This window comes from Plectrocnemia conspersa, unplaced genomic scaffold (assembly GCF_051122295.1).
Source record: "Plectrocnemia conspersa isolate PC_06_02 unplaced genomic scaffold, ASM5112229v1 ptg000013l, whole genome shotgun sequence".
NCBI classification, from domain to species: domain Eukaryota; kingdom Metazoa; phylum Arthropoda; class Insecta; order Trichoptera; family Polycentropodidae; genus Plectrocnemia; species Plectrocnemia conspersa.
This window is the reverse complement of record NW_028277177.1, coordinates 9,867,220-9,887,654: the sequence shown is the minus strand read 5'-3', so window position 1 is coordinate 9,887,654 and position 20,435 is coordinate 9,867,220. Positions and strand designations below refer to the sequence as shown.

Genomic DNA, 20,435 nt, shown 5'->3' with positions numbered 1-20,435 from the left:
ATTTTTGCAAATATCATACATGTTTGTTAAAATGGTCTTATTAATTAGTTATTTATTTTACTCGTGGTCGGTAAATGTGGTGTTACGGCCAAATTGAAAACTGACAGCTCGGCCGGCGCGAGCGGGTCAGTTCAACTTGATCGCAGATCTTCTTGTGTTGTTTAACGACTACCGACATCTACTCAGGTTTTATATTACGCAACTCGTTAAGGACGTCGTTACGCTTCCTTTTCGCACACACTCGCACAGTTGACATTTGACAAAACTACAAATCTCGCGTAGAACGTCTCTTGGTTATATGTGTTTCGCGTTTTTACGACTCCGTATATATCATAATAGCATTATGTCAGGATTAAATAATAATAAATTTTAACACATTACCGCTTTATTGCCGTTCACGTATTTAATCATTTAAAATCTGCCAGCTTTATCGCTTCCACTGCACCTGTGGATCGTCGTAAATTCAACGCACACTAATACGGAATATCATCAATTATAAACATAATAAATTCAGTTTTTTATGCAAATTTAGACTACCCACAAAGGTTGAGCTTGAAAAATTATATTCAATAACAGTGATCGAAAATCGCACATGCTCATTATTTTAGCGCTTACGAATAAAATATACAATATTTTTTATCTGAATTTCATAATAAACTAGTCTCTAAATTCAGTAATATTATTCTCTATAGAAATTTCACTACTCAAACAACTTAACTTAACTGTACATTTTGGTTCACTCCTCTAAATATATAAAAAAAAGCCAATAATGTTATATATCTAAAAAAATTCAAAAACTACATTTATAACAAATTAGTTTCAAGTGCCAAAGTTTCAAATTTGTTTGAGTTTTAAAAAACAATCATTATTTAAACTTTATTATTGTAATATTGCCTTTTTTATATTATTTATGTAATCTAATGACGAAATACAGTGTAAATAAGAGATTTTTAATTAATTTGGTCTTCAGTCCCATTATTATTTTGATAACTGGACTCTAATAATTATTTTCATAATTTAAAACCAAAATAATAAATTATGGTAGATAAACTGTCCCTTCTTAGGTAGCTTAGGTAATTTCCATAAATGACTTGGAATAGTTCTTAAACATGGCGAAATATTAAAAAGAATTACGATTATATTCCTATAGAACTATTTAAATATATAAATTGATTTAAAGCTAAGCTACAAATATGAATGGAAAAAAGTAGAAGTGATCAAATTTTACACTCTATCATTGAAGTACGTATAAATACTATTTAATTTTGTTTTAAAATGTTAGAACAAAAATAGCATACGGGCAGAATAAAAATATAGGACGATCAGCATTAAAATAAACAATTGTATTATTTAGGGTCAGAATAAATATCAGATGTTTTATGGTCAACTTGTTTGGTTAAACAAGTTGACCATAAAACATATTGATAATGATAATGAATTGCCGATATGCGAATGATAGATCGACTAGTTGTACCAGTCTTCAACGTTACAGCAATAATAACACTATTACCAACTGAGAAAAATGATTCTGACCATATGTCAAAATAATTCTTATGATTTAATATAGAATCAGACCCATGTAATATAAATTCTGACCACAACCAAATTAAAATTCTAACCCGCAATATTTATTAATATGTCGAACGTAATGTTCATATTTTAGGTATTCCCTAGACACATCTATTGCTTCAACATCCGACAAAATACATACATTTCTAAATATTTCCTAATGCTTTAAATCAATATCCTTTGTTTTTAATTATTTTAATGCCACGTTTAATTCTGACAATAATTTAAAGTAAAAAACATAAAAAATGTAACTCAAAACAGTTATATTGCTTTAAATTATAAATGCATCTTTGACTTTTCTGGTACGATTTTTATTAAGGCTTTCATTATATATAAATATCGAAATTTGACTATCAAAAGTAAAATATATTGTCTAGTTTAACATGTGATAGATAACTGTTTTATTGTTATAATTAATTCGCAGCTAATCTTTGATAATAATTATTATACATAAATTTGAGTTATATTCAGCATATATATGTTTCGACAAGTTGTGATAGGATTAAGTACATAGCATTTACTTTACTTTTTTGAGTCCATACAATGAGAACATGTATATGTCACATTCTATATAAATTATAATTATTTCACCTATCTTTTCAGTTATCAATAGTTTCTAACGTAGTTTTTCATCACATTTAATCCGTCAGAATAGACGATTCATTAAAAAAAACCGCGCGCGCGACATGTTTTGTAATGTGATGAGGACATTACTGTTTTCTGTGCGATATCGATATTCTACATGTGAGGCCCACACTTTTATGTATATTATAAAAAACTGGTTTTCGCACACATTTTTCACATGGGTGTATGTTTTTTTTTATTTTTTGCATACATTATTGGCTTTTTATTCGCCCATTAATCGGCGACATTAGCCGTCCGCGGGCAACAGGTGTTTCTTCTACCTGTTAATTGATTTTCACATCCATGGCTTAAGAGCGACTCCTCTACGGTGTTTTTGGCTTCTCGTTTCATAGCAAGTAAAGATCGCGTTATGTGCGTGAATCAACGTTGAAAAATTCGTCGCGTTTCTATTTTGATCGTTTTTTGTACACAAATAAAGTATAAAATTAAAAATAATATTATACAATATGCATACATACCATAAATGTGTATATTAAAAAGGCAATATGAACAAACACAATAATATAGTTGATTATATACATAAACACAAGGTTGGAACAATCGTGTATAACCATAATGTTTGAGGCGTTAAGCTAGTAACTCCTATATGTATTTTTTTAATTTTAAATCAATTAAATACATTTAGCCCATTATTACAGCATATAAGTCGACCTAACTCGACAATAAATCATCTCGATATACAGTAGTAGGATTAGGATATGTCATAAAAAATAATTTGAGTTGAATTGTAATTTAAAATTGGGAAAATATATGTTATGTACATTCTTATATTATATATGTATATAGCGTTTTATCAAAAACGTATCTCTAGTTCGGTGTTTTCACTCCAGTATTTTCATTTCAATTTACTACATTCTGCCGTTCTTTAAATTCACGATCGATACAATAAAAATATTGGATAAATTATTTTATGTATTTTCTTATTTGATTTATTTATATAAAATTATAGTTTTAATTCCAAAACTACATCTAAATCATTCTGTAATGTATTTTTTTTTCAAAAAGAGTTGTTGATATTTTTATGAAGGGCAAACATGACATAACCTAATATATTATTCATTTTTTCCGTTAAATAAGATTTAGTGTTGTTTTCCCTTTTAAAATGAGAGTTAGCCTGTTCTTGCTTTTTGGGTATTTAATTATTTAGTAACGATTTCAGCCATGCGGGCTTTTAATTCGTATTCTTTAAAATCCTTTAAAATAGCTCAAGCAGTGCAGCACGAAATTTTCATATATTTTACTTATAGGCCGATATTTTCTTAAAATATTATCCACCTGAAAATGTATATTTTACAGATTTTTTTTTTTAAATGAACGCGCAACGCGAATTCTTTCATTTTAATACTGTTTTATTTAAATGATCATATATTATTTAATCATTTTACGCAATATTTTTTTTATTATATATATTTGGCTATTTAACTGCTTTTTTATATTATATTTAAGTCGCTTTTTAATATATATTATACTAAAAAGAAACTCGACTTTATTTGGATTTTTTAAATCTTTTTTCCACATTATTAACAGGCTCTAACGTTTGAAAGACATCGGCCCTGAAACACTACTCTCAAATTCTCGTGTAAGGGAGTATTGTAGTAAATGTTTAATTATTAATAATTGGAAAGATAATGTTAAAAGGCACGTGTAAAATGAAACGGCTTTTGTCTTTCTTTATGAATAAGGAAAGTTTATATTGGGAAATTCCCGTTGACGAGATTGTAAAGCAATGCCATTTTTCCTGTTTGACAGAAAATGCTTAAAATATATTTTGTGTGATATTAATTTATAAAAATATCTTCCATTTACATATAATATAATTTAATGAGCTTATTTTACATATTTTAATAATAGATCGTCTATTATTTTAAGTTGTCTATTATTTGTGTAATTTAATTTAATTATCTAATGTTATCTAAAATATAATAAATTATTTAATATTATTGTAAAATATTAAAATTATGTAATAGTAAATATTATATATGACATTGTTTCTTTTGCATTTCGCCGCAACAAATTAATAAATCATCAATATTTCATTTTACGTTCGCAAAAAACAACATGATTTCATGGTTTTCTTCGTTATTTTTTATCAAAAAATTATCCGGGTGCTATACCAGGTGTTCATTAAATATTCTAGCCAGATTTCCTAGTTGATTTACACGAATGAAAATATATACATTTTTTTATATTCACATAATATAAACTTACACATATTGAATTGTAATTATGTGTATATTTTTAATTAATTTCGTTTTTTAAGATCATGATCTACTGTCGCGATTTGATATTGGATAATAATAAAGATTATAAAACATGTACTTAGATGACTCAATATTTATTTGAAACAGTGAATTCATGATTTTTATGGAGTCGGTCACAAAAATACCTGAATGACCAGAAACGACCAGAGGTGTATCCTGGTGACAATGTCCGGGCCATCAGCCGTCGCCAATCGTAAGTTCCAAGTTCATGGCCAAAACCAGTGCTGACGTCATGCCGATCAGCGGTCACTCTTGGTGACTGCCAATTTACAACTTTTTTGGCCATTTTTGTCCGATTTAAACCTGTCGACATCGTCTCTTTCATGTCCTTCAATATTGGTATCCGTACGACCGTTCTTACGTGTATCTATACACACACCTACGTTTCCATCGAATTATATTAAAACCGTGTGACTTACACATGTGTATATTGATTTGGGTATTATGTCATAGATTTCATTTGAATATCTACGTGTCAAAATACTCTGATGGCGAACAACGCAATCTTTGATTAGAATTCGCTCATCGGACTTAATTTTTTGATGTGTTCAATTCACACTTTATAATGGCGAAAAACGCGTTTTGACTATTAGGTCATCCGCTGATGAAACTACCAAACTACACGAGGTGCTCGTGAGGTCGTTGACAATATATTAGCAGCATAATATATTTAATTAGATTATCATAAGATATTTTCTATGTCATTGAGATTCTCAACCGCCAAATTTGGGGTTGAGATTCTCAACCCCGATACTGCAACTGAGTCAAGTTCAACGATTGCACTCTTTTTATATGTTTTGCAGTTCAACGTCCGCTTATGCGTAAGTCGAAAATATGCGTAATTATGCTAATTTCGTCGCTTTTCTTTTAACGAAATTACTCCTGCGCCAGAGGCGGCTCATCTTTCGGCCCCGGCCGAGATGAACTCTTGTTTGGGTTCCTTTTAGCCTCTAGAAACCAGTTTTTTAGTTTCTTCGAGTGCCCTGCCGTCTCGGGCGACTCATTAAAGCCGCAGACTCAATGGGTGATGAAGTTTTTGCAAATCATATTTGATCCGCCGTAGACTGCGTGTACTGTCAATTTGTACTATAGCCAATTTGTGACTCACGAGAACTATAAATCATTTTTTTTATTGTAAATTCGATGTGTATACAAATCGAGAAGGTTATTCTGCTTGACCTAAGATGGGCTATTTTTTATCTCGGGTTTGTAAAACGATCGATTGTTTCGATTTAAAATGCCACTGTTTTTGTGTGGGTACGTTTTTTGTGTTTAATGGGCGAGTCAAAAAGGATTGGCTAGTGAGACGCGGAAATCCGTTATATTGTTTTTGTTTTTTTCTTAAATATTGCTTTTCGATTCTTTTTATATTGATAATCATAATATGATTCAAATACCTATGCCTTTAAACGTGTGTATGCAACGGGTTGATAAAGAATATTTTAAGTAGTCCCGAAATGAATGTCATTTTTTTAAATTTAAGTTTTAACAGTTGATACCTAGTTAAAAAATCAGGCCCCAAAATTTACAATGACTGAATTTTTACCAGATAAACAATTTATACAAATATAAATTTCTTTAAAAATGCCTACTACGGCCTCTAAAAATATTTTAGAAGTGATATGTGATTCATTCAGGCTTAAAAAAAGAATAGTCCTGGCTGTGGGAGACCATCAAATATAGACCATGATGTTCTGGCTGCAGAAATGGAAGCAAATTCTACTCAAACTATCCATCAACTAACCTGTCCGATTCAACAGTGAATATACACATTAAAAAGATTAGGAAGGCTTGGAGACAATGAGTATGGATTATATTAAAATTGAGCGAAGTCGGCGCGTAGCGCCTTTATTTTATTTCGAAATGCGAGACAATGAGACACTTCTCAACAAAAAACATTTGTGAATAGAATGTTTATCAGACGTGTCTACTATGACTGAAATTCGCAGAAATCCTTCGTAGAACGAAACAAAATGTTGGAAAAGCCCACCCTTTATTATGTTTTTGAGACTATCTCAAAAACAGGTGTGCGTCGCAATTTTTGTGAAGTAATGTAAATTAATTTATATGCAAATCCGCGCAAAATAAATGCCGATACGGATTCAATCTTTTGTATGTCAAATTCCATAAAACGAATTTTTGGTGCTTTACTGTTGAACAGATTAAATGCGACCGAGTTAACGATCAGAACAGTAAGAAAAAATCCTTAGATTTATCTTACATAAATGCAAAAACAATTCGTTTTATGGAACAAAGTATTTATTTTAATGCACATATCACTCAAAATAATCCCCTGTTAAATAGCACCCAAGAGGATCATTATAATAAAAATCGCTACTTTTAGTATATTTTAAATCACTAATTCTTCCGGAAGATTACTATCTAAAAATGCTACTTTAGATATTAATTAAATATTAAAATTAAAACATTTATTATGAGATATGCTTCCCGTACTTTTTGACTCGCTTTCTAATATCGTTATAAAACACATAAAAAATAATTCCCGCTGATATTTACGAATCTAGTAATTTAATATTATTTTTATTTATTTGCCACTGTGATCTCATCGAACGTTTTGACCTCTGAGAAACAATTATTTGACTGTTGAACGCCCTTTCTCACAGTTCTTATTTTATTTGCATTCATAATATAATATTAAGCGTAAATTAAATCTGAGTTGAGCAAAAGAAATTCATTCTGCGTAAACTCTTATTGTAATTGCGCAATATATTATTCAGTAACATGCGAGGTAGTTCGGTGCTTTCGTTAAACTTAAACAGAATTGTTTTGTGGTTTAATTAAGTAAAAGCTCGTTTTACCAGACGTCTAGCGACCGAAGTCATAAAAATATGACCGAGAGCATTACACGTCTTTTGAAGTGACCGCAATACGTGAATTGAAGACTGTCTTTGTCTTTCAGATAGACTGTCAGCCTTTGACGTGATTTTGACCGCCGCCTTTGCTAAATTGACGTTGAGTAATAATACAATTAAAAAAATAGTAAAGGTCAAATCAAATCAAGATTCGTCTCGGATCGAGTAGTTTTGAATAATTATTCAATCGCTTAAATCGAACACGTGACGAGTAAAATTAATTTGCACGCGTGGTTTACAAATGATTCTAATTGTTTAGAAAAATCAAAGCGAAACTTGGTAATTGTTTTAATGTTAAAAAAACTGTTTTACTGTTTTTTGTAAAAATGTCTTGTGAATCATAGCATTGATTTTTTCAGTAAATATAGTGCAAATGTGTAAAAAAATGCTGAAAACAATAGGTCGTTGATATTTTTTTCATCTATTGTGTTTTATATAAATTTAAATATTAGGAAATGTGATGCTATCAAGATTCTTGTATCGTTAATTAGAGGGAACGTCTTCTTTAATATGTAACTATTATCTTTATTGAATGAGAATTTAATCAATGTGTGATTTATTATTAAATGCGCTATATTTTGCATTATTAACTCTAATATTAAATTCAATAGACATTTGAGTCACAACTTAGTTCAAAGCATATAAAAAAATCAATTTTTCATTAGTGTTTTTTTTTTTAAATAATAATTGGATTTACGGTTGAATGAAACTTGCAAAAAAATACGAGGTCAGATTATATATTATTATTATTCAATCTAATGGATTTAATTTAGATATTAACTTATGGTGACTTAGTTTTTCTATGTAGTTGAATAATTAATATTGAGTTAGATGGCCGAAATTGGTGGAGCATTTAAAATGTTCTGTATACACATTCATTTTCTGGAGCTCTTTAGCTCTTATATTTAACTAATACTACGATACTACGAAGCGATTTTTTTTACTTAATTTGTAATCAATGCTCGGCGAATTTTAGTTTCGAGTCGCGGTCGCGTCCCTTATTCCTCCCCGTCGCGGCCAAAACGTCAGCGCTTGAGTGCGAGCCATCCAGCTTCTCAGTGAGCTTAGTTGTTTTTGAAGATAGCTCAAAAATCATTTCTATACCAAAAGTGGTCGTGTAAAGCGGAGGATTTTCTGCGCGAAGGGAGAAGCTGCTGGTGAGATTCATTGCTAACTTGTTTCTGTTTATAACAATGATGTTACGCATAGAATACCCTTTATTGTCACTAATGAACTCATTTAAAAAATCGTTTTGCTAGAGTTACTTAATGATAAAAGGTCATAAACTATATAAAACAGTTTTTCATTCAACGGTTACTGAAATATTAGGCTTTCTAGAATTAACCACTTATTTATTGACTAAAAATTGAGTTAGAACTAGAAAATAAACTTGTTACTAGGGTCACCAAATAAAAAATAAAGGTGTTCTAAAAGGCGATCCCAAAATAAAATACGGTTGTGTATGCGTGAACGTTTACAAAAAATCAAGAGTGTATGGTATGAATTTGTCATTTTATGAAAGTCCATATTTATATGTATCCCAAATAATTATGACACCAAAAAATCTCGGCCATCCTGTCGCTTTTCGTCGGTTCCACCGATTCCGCTCGCGTCCGAACAAAGTCTTGCTTTGAATCGAATTCCGGGTCATCTATGAATACTATGCAGTGTTCGTTTTGGCGTTTGAGCAAAATTTCAATAAATTTTACAAATTTTCATATGGAGACCGGCAGACGAGTCGTCCGCCAACTAGGCCACGGCTGCTCACTTTCAACCTCGACCTTATAAAGTGAACACTCTCACCAATCTGCATTAGTTGGATTCGATAATCACGTACGATTTGCACCCAAGTCTTGTGCACAGTGCAAAACGGTAGAAAGTACGTTTAAAAAGTGCGTATGTTCCAGAAATTTGTCTTTAAAGCGCCAACGGACAGAGCGAACAGAATGTCAATGATTTGTAATCTTGTGGCTGTATTGAACTTTGTTACCGGCGATGGTACAAAACCTGATCGTTGTAACTTTCGCGAGTTAACAGTGACTAGTAGATAATTTGCAGTTAAGTCCTCAATTATCTCAGTGTGAATAGTAAAAATGAAGTTATTGCTTTCTATCGTTAAAAAAATATTAGTATATAACGTGAATGGCAAATTAATTTAATAATTAGTTATGTTATAACGTTAACGACACAAGATTAATATAAATCATACATTTATCCAGTAGTTCATTATCATATCATAAAAACGTGTTTATGAATATTTCATATATACATTAATTATTAATATTATCATATCTAAAATCCAGGAAATAATACGAAAGTGTTAAATATATTTGTATTAAGTCTAAATGTAAAATAAAATAATATTTTAAATTATATGTCTTCAATTGAAACATCGATTGTTAAAAATAAGAAGAGGCGAAGAATCGGTATCTTCAAAATATATTGTTGAATGCTCCGAATATGAGGCGTTGAGAATATTAAGGGCGAACTCAACTCATTAGTCTAATCGCATAGGCTCGGTTAATGAGGGGTTGCAGTAATTTGCCAATTTACGATGTGACATATTGCATCATTATGTGATCCTTAAAAAATAATTCTGTAAGTTCGCCCTTAATATTCTACACTCCTCATATGCATGTAATATATTATAGATAATAGCGAGCGCTTTACAGTTACTCGTATAGTGTAGCTTAAATGTTAGAGGGCGTTGCCTCTAATTTTTTTTATTCAGCGATATTCCTAAATATTGAATAAACAAATCACATTTAAGTTTTTAACATATTTACATATAATGCTAATCATTTCATTTTAAGTATGAGTCATCGGATTTATATTTTACGCAATAAATAACGTTACGCACTGGAAGTTAACTCAAACAGGTGGCTGGTTTCTGAGATCCACCTGATCGCATTATTAAACTCGTCACTTAACAAATTTACAGTGTCATAAATACGAGACCAATAAAATGAACAACACCTGTCACGCATATATTTATTTAGAAGACTTAAAAATCGATCGGCGAAAAACCTATTTTGTATTTGAAATAAAAGAGCTTTTTATTTCATATACAAAAATATGAAAAGTAGCAAATTAAGAATTTTTAACGTTTGTCGCGTTAATGGACACCCGTAAATCATACACTCACCGGTTTGTGATTCACCGCTGGTGATGGTCAATTATTATTTTTTTACTTGCGTACATATTAAATTTTATTACTGTGATTTATTAAGAATAAAACGCCCGACGATTATCTTATATAACTATATAGATTTTTATTTAATTTATTGTTATATTATGCCGCGAAAAAATCAATCGTATTCCAATTAATTCAACTTGATTTTAATCGATTTTCTGTGAAAAATCAGTATAATGACAATTTGCAACAGGTTGTGCAAAAAAGTTGGTCACCCACGCTAGTTAGTCAAATTATTTACATCTATTATACATATTATATTAATACTTAATAAAACAGTTAATGCAATCCTTAATGAGATACTTAATATTCTATTCGTCAATAATTAAGCAATTTTAATTTAAGATATCGGTAGCATAACTAAACTATAATTTTATCGCATTTAATATTAATCACTGTTTTAAGAATGGTAACCCCTAATCTTATTTCGTGATGTAGTAGTGTTCAAGCTTAAGAAAACATGTTACCTATATTTTTGAAATAATCTACTGAAACAGAACTTGAAACGATAGTTAATGATGTTTGAATTTTGATGTGCAATATTCAACAATAGTCGCCATGATGTGGTATTTATACAAAAAAGTCTTATTCAACATTTCATACACATACATAATTATTAAAAATATGTTAAATTATACCAATAACTATTTAAAAAATTACTGTAGCGCACACTTACAAAAAATCGTATTGTGTTTGGTAAGCACGTTGAGAAGACTTGTGTAATGTCAGCGCTGACGTTATGGCCATGACGGGTCAGAATAAGGGATGTGATTGCGATTCTCTAGGGTACTATAGTTCACAGCTGAAAATCGCTGAGCATAGCATAGACAAATTGTCGACACCGTCTCTTAGCAATTTCAAAAAGTGCTTCATTGAATAAACGCTACGTTGAAAATGCAAAGGATTGTATTCCAACGCTCTTATGAGTAAAATGGCGCAAATATGAGTACGACCCGTAATTCAACAAACAAGGCTTATTTCGCTTCGCTGGAATTCCAGACAATATAGCTATTGCTACATGCATTGTTGTGGGTTATGTAATTTGGCGATACAAAAAATATCAAGTCGAATCTTTCAGGATGCTGATTCTAGTTAATCGGATGTTCTGACCTACGTGCGAATGTTTATTTTTATTTGAGACAATTTTATTTTGGGCAACAATTGAGAATTTTTCCGCGGGTGCATCTGCAAGCGGGTTTCCAAAGCAAGTTTAAGTTTTGGACGTCAAGTTGAATCAGATAATACGAAGAGAGAAGCAGCGGCGATGTACTGAAGCTAGGTCGGCCTCCTCTTGGTTAAATTTCGAGTCTTAGTTCGATTTTCTTAAACTTCGTTTTAAACTCCGAAGTTTGAATATCAGTAGAAGTGTGAGAGATTGTGTGCATTTCCGTATTTATACATATAGTCCTCTTCACAGGAGATTTTTTTCCCACCCCTTCTAATGAAACGCTCATTTACAAAATGATTATCGTTGGCCACTACAGCAGATCGTTTGGATGACTATCCAAAATGTACGTGTTATCCTTTCTTAAAACGTTTGCGACTGATGCCTTTATTTTTTCAGTTTAATATCGGGTACTTTGACTTAATCCTCAAAAATGTTTTCTCACGGTGGTGTCCCATTTTAACAAAGAAGCATATTTTTGTCACCTGTATTTGTATATCACATGCCGAAACTGACGTTTCACAAGGGTCTGATTTAATAGCATAATATTTGGATTCTTACGCATGTAAATTTTTCTAAAATCTTTTTTGTACCGTTTTTAAGAAATGTGTTTTAATTGATGATCCCTTCAAGGAGTATCATGATAAATCTTCAACTATCATTGCTCTTATGAGCACGAGCAACTTTTTTATATAAGAGAGCCTAGATTAAAACGTGCTGTTGTCAGTAAGCATATCAGTATTCCAGTCCTCTCTTGAAGACCAGCTGCAGTTAACAGTTCTGTAGCTTAGATATCAAATCTGCACAAAGAAATGTGGTTCTATGTTAACGTCAAAGTATTTGATAGGTCTATAGCAATTCAAATTTTATGTATATCTAAAAGTAGTATGTGTTTGTTTACCAAATAAAATTGTAGCCGATACTTTTATAATTCGCGAGTTTACTGCGCAATCCATTCAAGCGTTTATTGCTATAATAGCGCCTCACAATTAAAGGTGTCAAAGTTGAAGGTGAAACATCCTCTTCCGTAATTGTATATCATCATCAGACCGGCATCACGTCATAAGCTCGTTTTTGTGGTTAATTCCTTGCGGTTTTCTCGCGAGAGATCTCCGATAACTTGCATTTTCTCACAGTGGATGAATGACCCGTTGAATTGTAAAAGTAAACGCTTTTAATCACTCTTTTCACACCCATTATGTATATAATATAATATACTAATATTAAATTATAGTATACAACGTATACATAAATTTTCCGGCAGACATACGCATGTCCAAACTCATCGTTTATCCGTTCTATAATTAAGATTAGGATATTTACATAATTTTTTTCTCAGATAAAGTTCGATGCTTCTCAAATGTCACACCGATTCACACGTGCGTTTTGCCGACTCGTTTGTTAAATGAATTTTATATGCGAAAATTGGACGTGATTTATAATATGGCTTTTATAGAACTATTATCGAATTATATTATATCCATACTCGTTATATCATATATTCTAAGGTCAATGTCATTCTTTCTCACATATATACAGATACGATTTAGGTATGATTTTTTATAATGCTTATTCAATCAAATCCAGGAATTATCAATTGGTATATAAGTACCAATTGTATATATAATATAAATTATATATCCAATATTGACATTACTGAGAATATTTTGAAGTAGGGTTTTCCTACAATATTCACGTTTCTTTGCGGTTAACATTGCTCATCATTCGTACATCATCAATATTTTTAATTGCTTTTGATCATATAATTTTTTATACATCTATAACATCACTGACCTCATAAACATATATTCTGATTTTTATCGTATAAATTACATATTTTAATTAAGTTTTTTTATGTGAATCCTCTCTGAGATGTTATATAAATTAAATATATAATCAATGTGTTTTCTATGTAGTGATTATTTTTATTATCATTGTAATATTACAGGCGTAAGTCTAATGTAACATTTATTTTGATTAAAAGCGACTGTCTTATGATATAATTTAATCCCTATTGATATTTGTCTGAAATATACTACTTTCTTACTACTCTTTATCTAAGTATATATCTGGATTTTTATTGTAAAGTCTTAAAATCGGTGGGGAAATCAGAGAAAACCAGCTTCGAGATGAATAGACTAAGGTGATAAATATACGATTTATGATACCGTTAAAGATATTGTCCATTTTTCTGAATTGTGATTCGGTATTATACTGATTTAATGCTATTACGAGAAATTATTATTATTATTTAGTCTGCATGACCTTACATATAAATTATAGTTAACCTTTAAAATCTATATTTAATTTGATGCTTTAAATACGTGTGAATATTTTTTCAATGCACACACATGTGGATGATTAATTATTATAGTCTTTAACACGTATGATAATCGCAACAACATTAATCAAATGAGATTTATATTTATATATCAAATCAAATAACTATAAATATATATATTTTAAAATAACTCACTTCGTAACAGCGACGGCTATGTCGTACACAGGCAGTCTCTTTTCTCTAAAAAGATACTTTCCCATGTCTGTGAGGGCTGCTGCTGAATCTATGGCATCTCTTCCTACTCTGTTTCGTTCTAAATATGGCGTTGCATCTCTACCCTGCAATCATAGACAACATAATATACATCTTGAATAATTTCCGTTCAATTATTTGCACGAAATGCCACTTAAGTTATTATTATATTAGCTTAGAATCATTTACTTTGTCAAAGCACTATAATATATTTCATTGCGTAGAATATATAAAATTTGGTCGTTTTAAACAATGGCAAAACGCGGCGATATCGTGAGAACGCCGTTTTCATAATTACACAGTTCGATCATGTGAAGAATCATCGGGTGAAATTGTCGAAGAAAGTAATACTCTTATTGTTTTATGTAACACGGAAAACGCATTTATGTGTTTTAAGAGTGTTTCTTCGCGTTCCGTGCAAAATTGCGAGCGATTTATTCCATGGGAATCAAGAAAGTCACTATTGATTTCTATTATTACGATTGATCCACATTTACGTAACGATAGCGTCATATTATATATGAAAATATCAAGTAAAAAATGTTATGTAATGTTATTTGTTATAGAAATGGCAGAAGAGGGCGTCTTGAAGTATTTAACTGACACGAACAGACCCTATTCCGCTAACGATATAGTTGCGAATCTGAATAAGCAATGGACAAAGACTGGCGTGCAGAAAGCTTTGGACGCTTTAGTTGAGAAGGATCAAGTTATGGAAAAGACTTATGGCAAACAGAAGGTTTATATGGTGCGTCAAACTGACGAAATTCCAGACGAAAATGAAATTCATGGTAATATATCAAATAATAGTATAATTTAATAAATATAAATAATATTTAATAATGAGTTATATTTTAGAAATCGAGAGCAGCATGAGAAAAAATGATTTAGAGCTGAAAGAAATTAAAGCGCAGTTAAAGCTGACTGAGAGCGAATTAAAAATGCTTACTTCGTCGATATCAACTGCAGAAGCACTCAAAGAAATCGATACATTAACGATCGAGACAGAAAAATTGCAAGATAAACTAGATAAACTCTCAGAAAATTCTGTTCCAATATCGCCTGAAGAAATGAAGAAAGTAAAAGATGAAGCAAACAAAGTTTCTAAGGAATATAAGTAGGTTTATATTTCATATTAACTAATTAAATATATTATATTAAATGTTTTTTATATCAGACTTAGAAGGCGTATATGTTTGGATATGGTTGATGCTGTTTTGGAATCTTATCCGAAAACCAAGAAAGATTTCATTGAAGAGCTAGGTTTAGAGACCGATGAAGCCGCTGAATTCACTTTCGTTGAGATGTAATCTAAGATGTTATACTTACTCTCGGTATGATGATACCAGCTATGGAAATCCTGATCTTGGGTCCCTTCAGTAACTTGTACCTGAGATCGACTCCGTTCCAGAATGAAACAAAATACCGTTTGATCTGCAAATTATCTCCCCCGTGCAATCTAAAAGCAAAATTAATAATCGTATCAATGGCCGTCGCTCAGTAAAGCTCAGTATTAAAAGTTCAATTGCGTAGGTCAAGAATGTTACAAATCGTGTTTATTGACTTAAAAGACGGCCGGCGTGTATTATTTTTACCTGTAACCGTCGTAGTCGACAATGACTAGTATTTCTGGATAGATGACATACGGCGCTTCTCTCTTTGATCGTTTCTTTGACTCGTCTGAAGACCTCTTCCGTCTTTGAAATCGCTTTTGAAGACGGTCGGGTTCCATGAAAGCTGCGGAAATAATATTTGTTATTTTTAAATATAATGTAAGTACAACTTGTATTATAAATAAATTTTAAATTACACTTGTGCTATTCATATTATTCCCCTACACCCATAATCAAAAATAAACAAACTAGTTTATGGACTAATAAAATAAAAAAAGACGCTTTCATGGCTTAGGTTTGATATATGTCCCTAGGTCTCGAAAGCGTCGCGAATTGCACTGCTAGTGTGCGATTCGAATAATACAATTTCTCTTAAATTACACCCACACCTTCAAACCCCCCGTCGTATCTACGAATGTGACCTCGCAACTACGACAGTTTTATTCATTCCGCGCATGCGCAAATGTCTGCAATGCATTACATCGCATACACCGAAGTTATAATTTCTGCACGGTTATCACATCCTTTTTAATTTTTGTCTTCGGACGTGTTTGCTAAATTATTATTCTGTCCGACGAGCACATGCAAAGCGGCACAATAAAGGTCACCAATGACAGAAGATACAATTCTTCACATATGAGCACTCAGAATGAGAAGCACCCACTGGAATACGTGCACGCGTGCCGAATATATAATAAATACAATCACAATGGGATTGACAATCTGAATATGTGATCATAGAGTAGATGTTACCAGTATAGATAAAACCAACGCCTACTTATTGATAGTGCAATTTTAAAATCTGTTGCAAATCGTAATTATACCTAATTTGTGCTGACGATCCTCGAATCATGCATGGGAAACTGTACTAATATAGAGCGTGTATATTTTTTACGTAACTAGAGAATCACCTCCGTACAGTATAATATGGCACACAATCTGCAATCAACGATTATGTAAATGAATCGTTGTCTTGGAACGTTTGCAACACAAAAGAAAACGGTTCAACTAAAACCTAAAATTGTGCGTCGTTTCCGGTTCCGGAGAACTATCGGAATTATATCATATGCTTCCGGTAATTGGCTACACATTTTTTATAAATATACACGCGCATTTGATAGATTGTAAAACAATACGAAGTAGAGAAAGTAACTATACCTATGTATAATATAATGGTATGATAAACATACGTAGATATTCAATAATGTTTGTCTCAGTATTGATTTAATTGACAGATGTAGAGAAAAAACAACACGATCTTTGGAAATGATACAGTATATATTAATATTCAAAATCATATTGCACGTGTCAGTGTCACGTTTCTTAGATAAATGATCTGCGTAATCTATACAAATATTTTGCTACTGGTCACAAGAATTATGAAGAAGCGAGAAAAAGTCGTGACTATTAATCAAACAACAACACATTCTCGCAATCAAAGTGTCAACCGTGCGCACTAAACGAATTGCGCAAGCATTGTTATGTTATACCATAGATGGAAACAATCTGATAATCGATTATCAGAACTCGATTATCAATGTTATTCTAAAATACGTGAGACCGTCGTTCACCTCATCGTCATTAAAGACATCCTAATGAGTTTTTTAAGATACTCAAAATAAATAAACTATGATGCATAATGAATGCTTAAGATATACGAGTACGTGACTGAAATTTTAAAGAAAAGCTTTGATCATTAATCATTAGCTACTTCTATGTAAGATAGTTACAATTGAAAAACGGTCAAGTGAGCGTTGAACTTTGTTTTTGAAACTAAGGTTATTTTTTGTCTATATATAAATTTCTGACAAATTTGTACTTGCCCAATTATCCGATTATTAAATCTAACTATAGCACACATATTCATATGTAAATAAACGATCACTTTACGCATCATCAATTTGAATAACGTGCCACTAATTGCGATTTCTTTTCGATCACTAACCGTTCAACCGTAACCTTCCCATTGAACGAAATTCTTTGAATCAATAATGTCGTTAACGTCAACCTTAATCATTGTTTATATTTCTTGCTAATATATTAAACTTTAAATCGCTAAACGGCGAGTAACCTTCCTTTATATAGGAATATCTAAAACCAGACGTTTTTAAATTAATTTATTAATTTAATATATCTGAGTTGGCAAATTTCACTTTTTTATAAATATATATATGTTATATATAAATAGATAAAATTTGCAACCAAATCTAAACACTTTCGTTTTTAGTGTGTATGGTGTATATTTTCAGTGAAAGTGAATTCGATCGATCACAATGAAAAATCGAGCTCATAAATAATAATCAAGACCTTGATATTATTAATTTTTTGTCGATGGTTTAATCGAATCGAAACCTTGAACTGGTAAACTGCAGAATCTATCGAGACAAGACAATTGATCGCATTATTTTCTATGTTCTAACAACGTATTCTATTTAAAAGCACTTTGTTTGAGACCTTGATATTTGTATGGTATATGTTAGATTTTATATCAATTTTTAATAATCAAATAGACGCGTGCCAAAAAATGTATAAGTTTCGACAGCATCATTAGCATCACTGACACGTTTGACATTCGAATCAGACATGTTTATTCATGAAAGCATGTTATATGCAACTTAGATGCATTATAGACGGATTTTCATTATAAACAGACGTTTGACTTCTGATCTAGTGGCAAAACATACATAATTATAATTTATGCACACGTTACGAACAGTTCAATAGAACAGGTTTCTACAGTAAAATTTGCACGAATTTTGTCAGTCACGATCGCTGACGTTCAATCACACCATCATACATCACGATAATAAATTTAAGGATCATAATAAAATGGAATGGAATACGCAACGTGTTCAATTGAATTGGCTATCGACCCGATTGACCCAAATTGAAAAGGTCGTATGCATTGCAACGATTAAGGCATATGAATTAAAATATCATTTTTTATTATTATAAAGTTATTAAATTCGTCGGTCCGACTAGAGACCATTCATTCGCGTTTTTCGTATTCAAGGTCTCCTTTGGACGTAAAAACCAATAGTCGTGTAATAAATTGAACCTGTTGTGTCAATCGTGTAAAATGGAAAAGGCGCGGAACCATTTTGTCGCCGTCGTCGTGGGATTTAATGGAATTTTCTAAAATTAAACCACAAAAGAATGTCACGTATAAATAAACCGATTGACTGTATTTTACACATGAATGAAACGATTCTACGCACGTTCGCCATAAACGACACATTGTAATGTTTGACTACATATAGTATATTTAAAATTGATTAAATAGGAAGTATTGTAATTTAGTATTTAGTTCTACATATTATAAATTTATTCTCCTTTTCATCAAATAATTATTATATTAATTAAATTTAGGGCACACACAATCAATAAATTTCTTTATAAATACATTATGATATTTAGAAATGAGCTCTTTTTACCAAATATTTTGTTAGTTCTTACTTTAAATATTTCTTCTAAATATGATAGTTATTCTATTTGTGAATATTAAAGTGTCTGCTTTTATAAAATTTAACCACGCGATTTAATAGATTTTAAACAATAAATATTTTCGAGCAGTTAATATCAATAATTTAATTGATTTTATTTTATTTAAAAAAAAAGCTACGCAATAAAAGTATTCGATTGTATTTTAAGGAACTTAAACTCTGAAAAATTAAAGCAAAATAAGCAAGTTATGTTTATTATGTTTGCTAGTTACCATAAAAATGCTCCTAATGTGTTATAAATTGATTGTTTTATATTTTAAGTCTAACACTAAGAATTTAAAAATATTTATTAAAAAACATTTAAAGAAACATTTTTTAATTTTATTCAGATGTGACTTTTGTCACATTATATCAAGTCTCAAGATCACACAGGTTTTTTTCGTAATAGTTCATTACAAGTTTTTTTTTAATTCGGGTTTATAAATAACTTTTTATAAACATCTAGGCTACTTTTAATTGCGTCATCACTACTGAAATATACAGAAAAAATTGATCGATCTAAAATATCGTACTATTACTTATTTTCAACGAATACAGCTTACAGAAGTATAACTACATGAAATTCATTGCGTGCAATAAGGCCCTACGAGTCCAACCCTATGGGCGGGCACCCAGCTTGTGATGGCCGATGAGCGGCTCCTTCGCCCCTGTATGCTATTGGAGATATATTAGTTTTTCCCGAGCATTCAGGGAGATGGACTCTCGCTGGCTGGCCAGTATTGCATTGCATCTAATACAAAATGTGCATAAAGAAAAAAAAACGCATTAAATACCTTCTAATTTATTTGCGATATTTATATAAAAATGTAAGTCAACTTTTTAACCCTTTGGATGCTCCGGTGTTTTTAAAAATTCTTCTTTTTCACATATTCATCAGTTCTTTCTATACAGTATTATAATTATTTTTTTTAGATACTGCTTTCTGCCATTGTCATATATTATGACATCAACAGCGATCTTTGTTAGCATTTATTTTATATAATGATGAACAATTGTTTAGCATCAGAAGGGTTAAAGCTAAATTTGAAATAATAAAATAAGTATAAATCAATAAATTAAAATAAATTGTTTTTTAAAAGA

The 20,435-nt window shown here is 31.0% G+C and overlaps 2 protein-coding genes across 5 annotated transcripts in view; one reads left to right on the top strand and one right to left on the bottom strand.

Moving 5' to 3' along the window:
* sona (sol narae metalloprotease) overlaps nucleotides 1–20,435 on the bottom strand; it is a 100,932-nt gene that overhangs the window by 7,107 nt on the left and 73,390 nt on the right. For all 4 annotated transcript variants that reach the window (XM_088201319.1, XM_088201318.1, XM_088201317.1 and 1 more), the window contains exons 6-8: nucleotides 15,835–15,976; nucleotides 15,569–15,698; nucleotides 14,183–14,325 (exon numbers count right to left, since the gene is read on the bottom strand). In XM_088201319.1, coding sequence (XP_088057445.1) covers nucleotides 14,183–14,325; nucleotides 15,569–15,698; nucleotides 15,835–15,976 — 415 coding nt within the window. The remainder of the gene's footprint in view (nucleotides 1–14,182; nucleotides 14,326–15,568; nucleotides 15,699–15,834; nucleotides 15,977–20,435) is intronic.
* LOC148227237 (homologous-pairing protein 2 homolog) lies at nucleotides 79–16,050 on the top strand. Its single transcript, XM_088201322.1, has 4 exons — nucleotides 79–186; nucleotides 14,806–15,030; nucleotides 15,098–15,356; nucleotides 15,417–16,050. Exons 2-4 carry the CDS (start codon nucleotides 14,808–14,810, stop codon nucleotides 15,547–15,549), a joined length of 615 nt encoding a protein of 204 aa, XP_088057448.1. The 5' UTR covers nucleotides 79–186; nucleotides 14,806–14,807; the 3' UTR covers nucleotides 15,550–16,050.

Bases quoted from the DNA above. Each gene is read 5' to 3' on its own strand.
- LOC148227237 (XM_088201322.1), top strand. From the start codon at position 14,808: ATGGCAGAAGAGGGCGTCTTGAAGTATTTAACTGACACGAACAGACCC. The intron at 15,031-15,097 runs GTAATATATCAA...GTTATATTTTAG, and splicing joins AGACGAAAATGAAATTCATG to AAATCGAGAGCAGCATGAGA. The intron at 15,357-15,416 runs GTAGGTTTATAT...TTTTTATATCAG, and splicing joins AAAGTTTCTAAGGAATATAA to ACTTAGAAGGCGTATATGTT.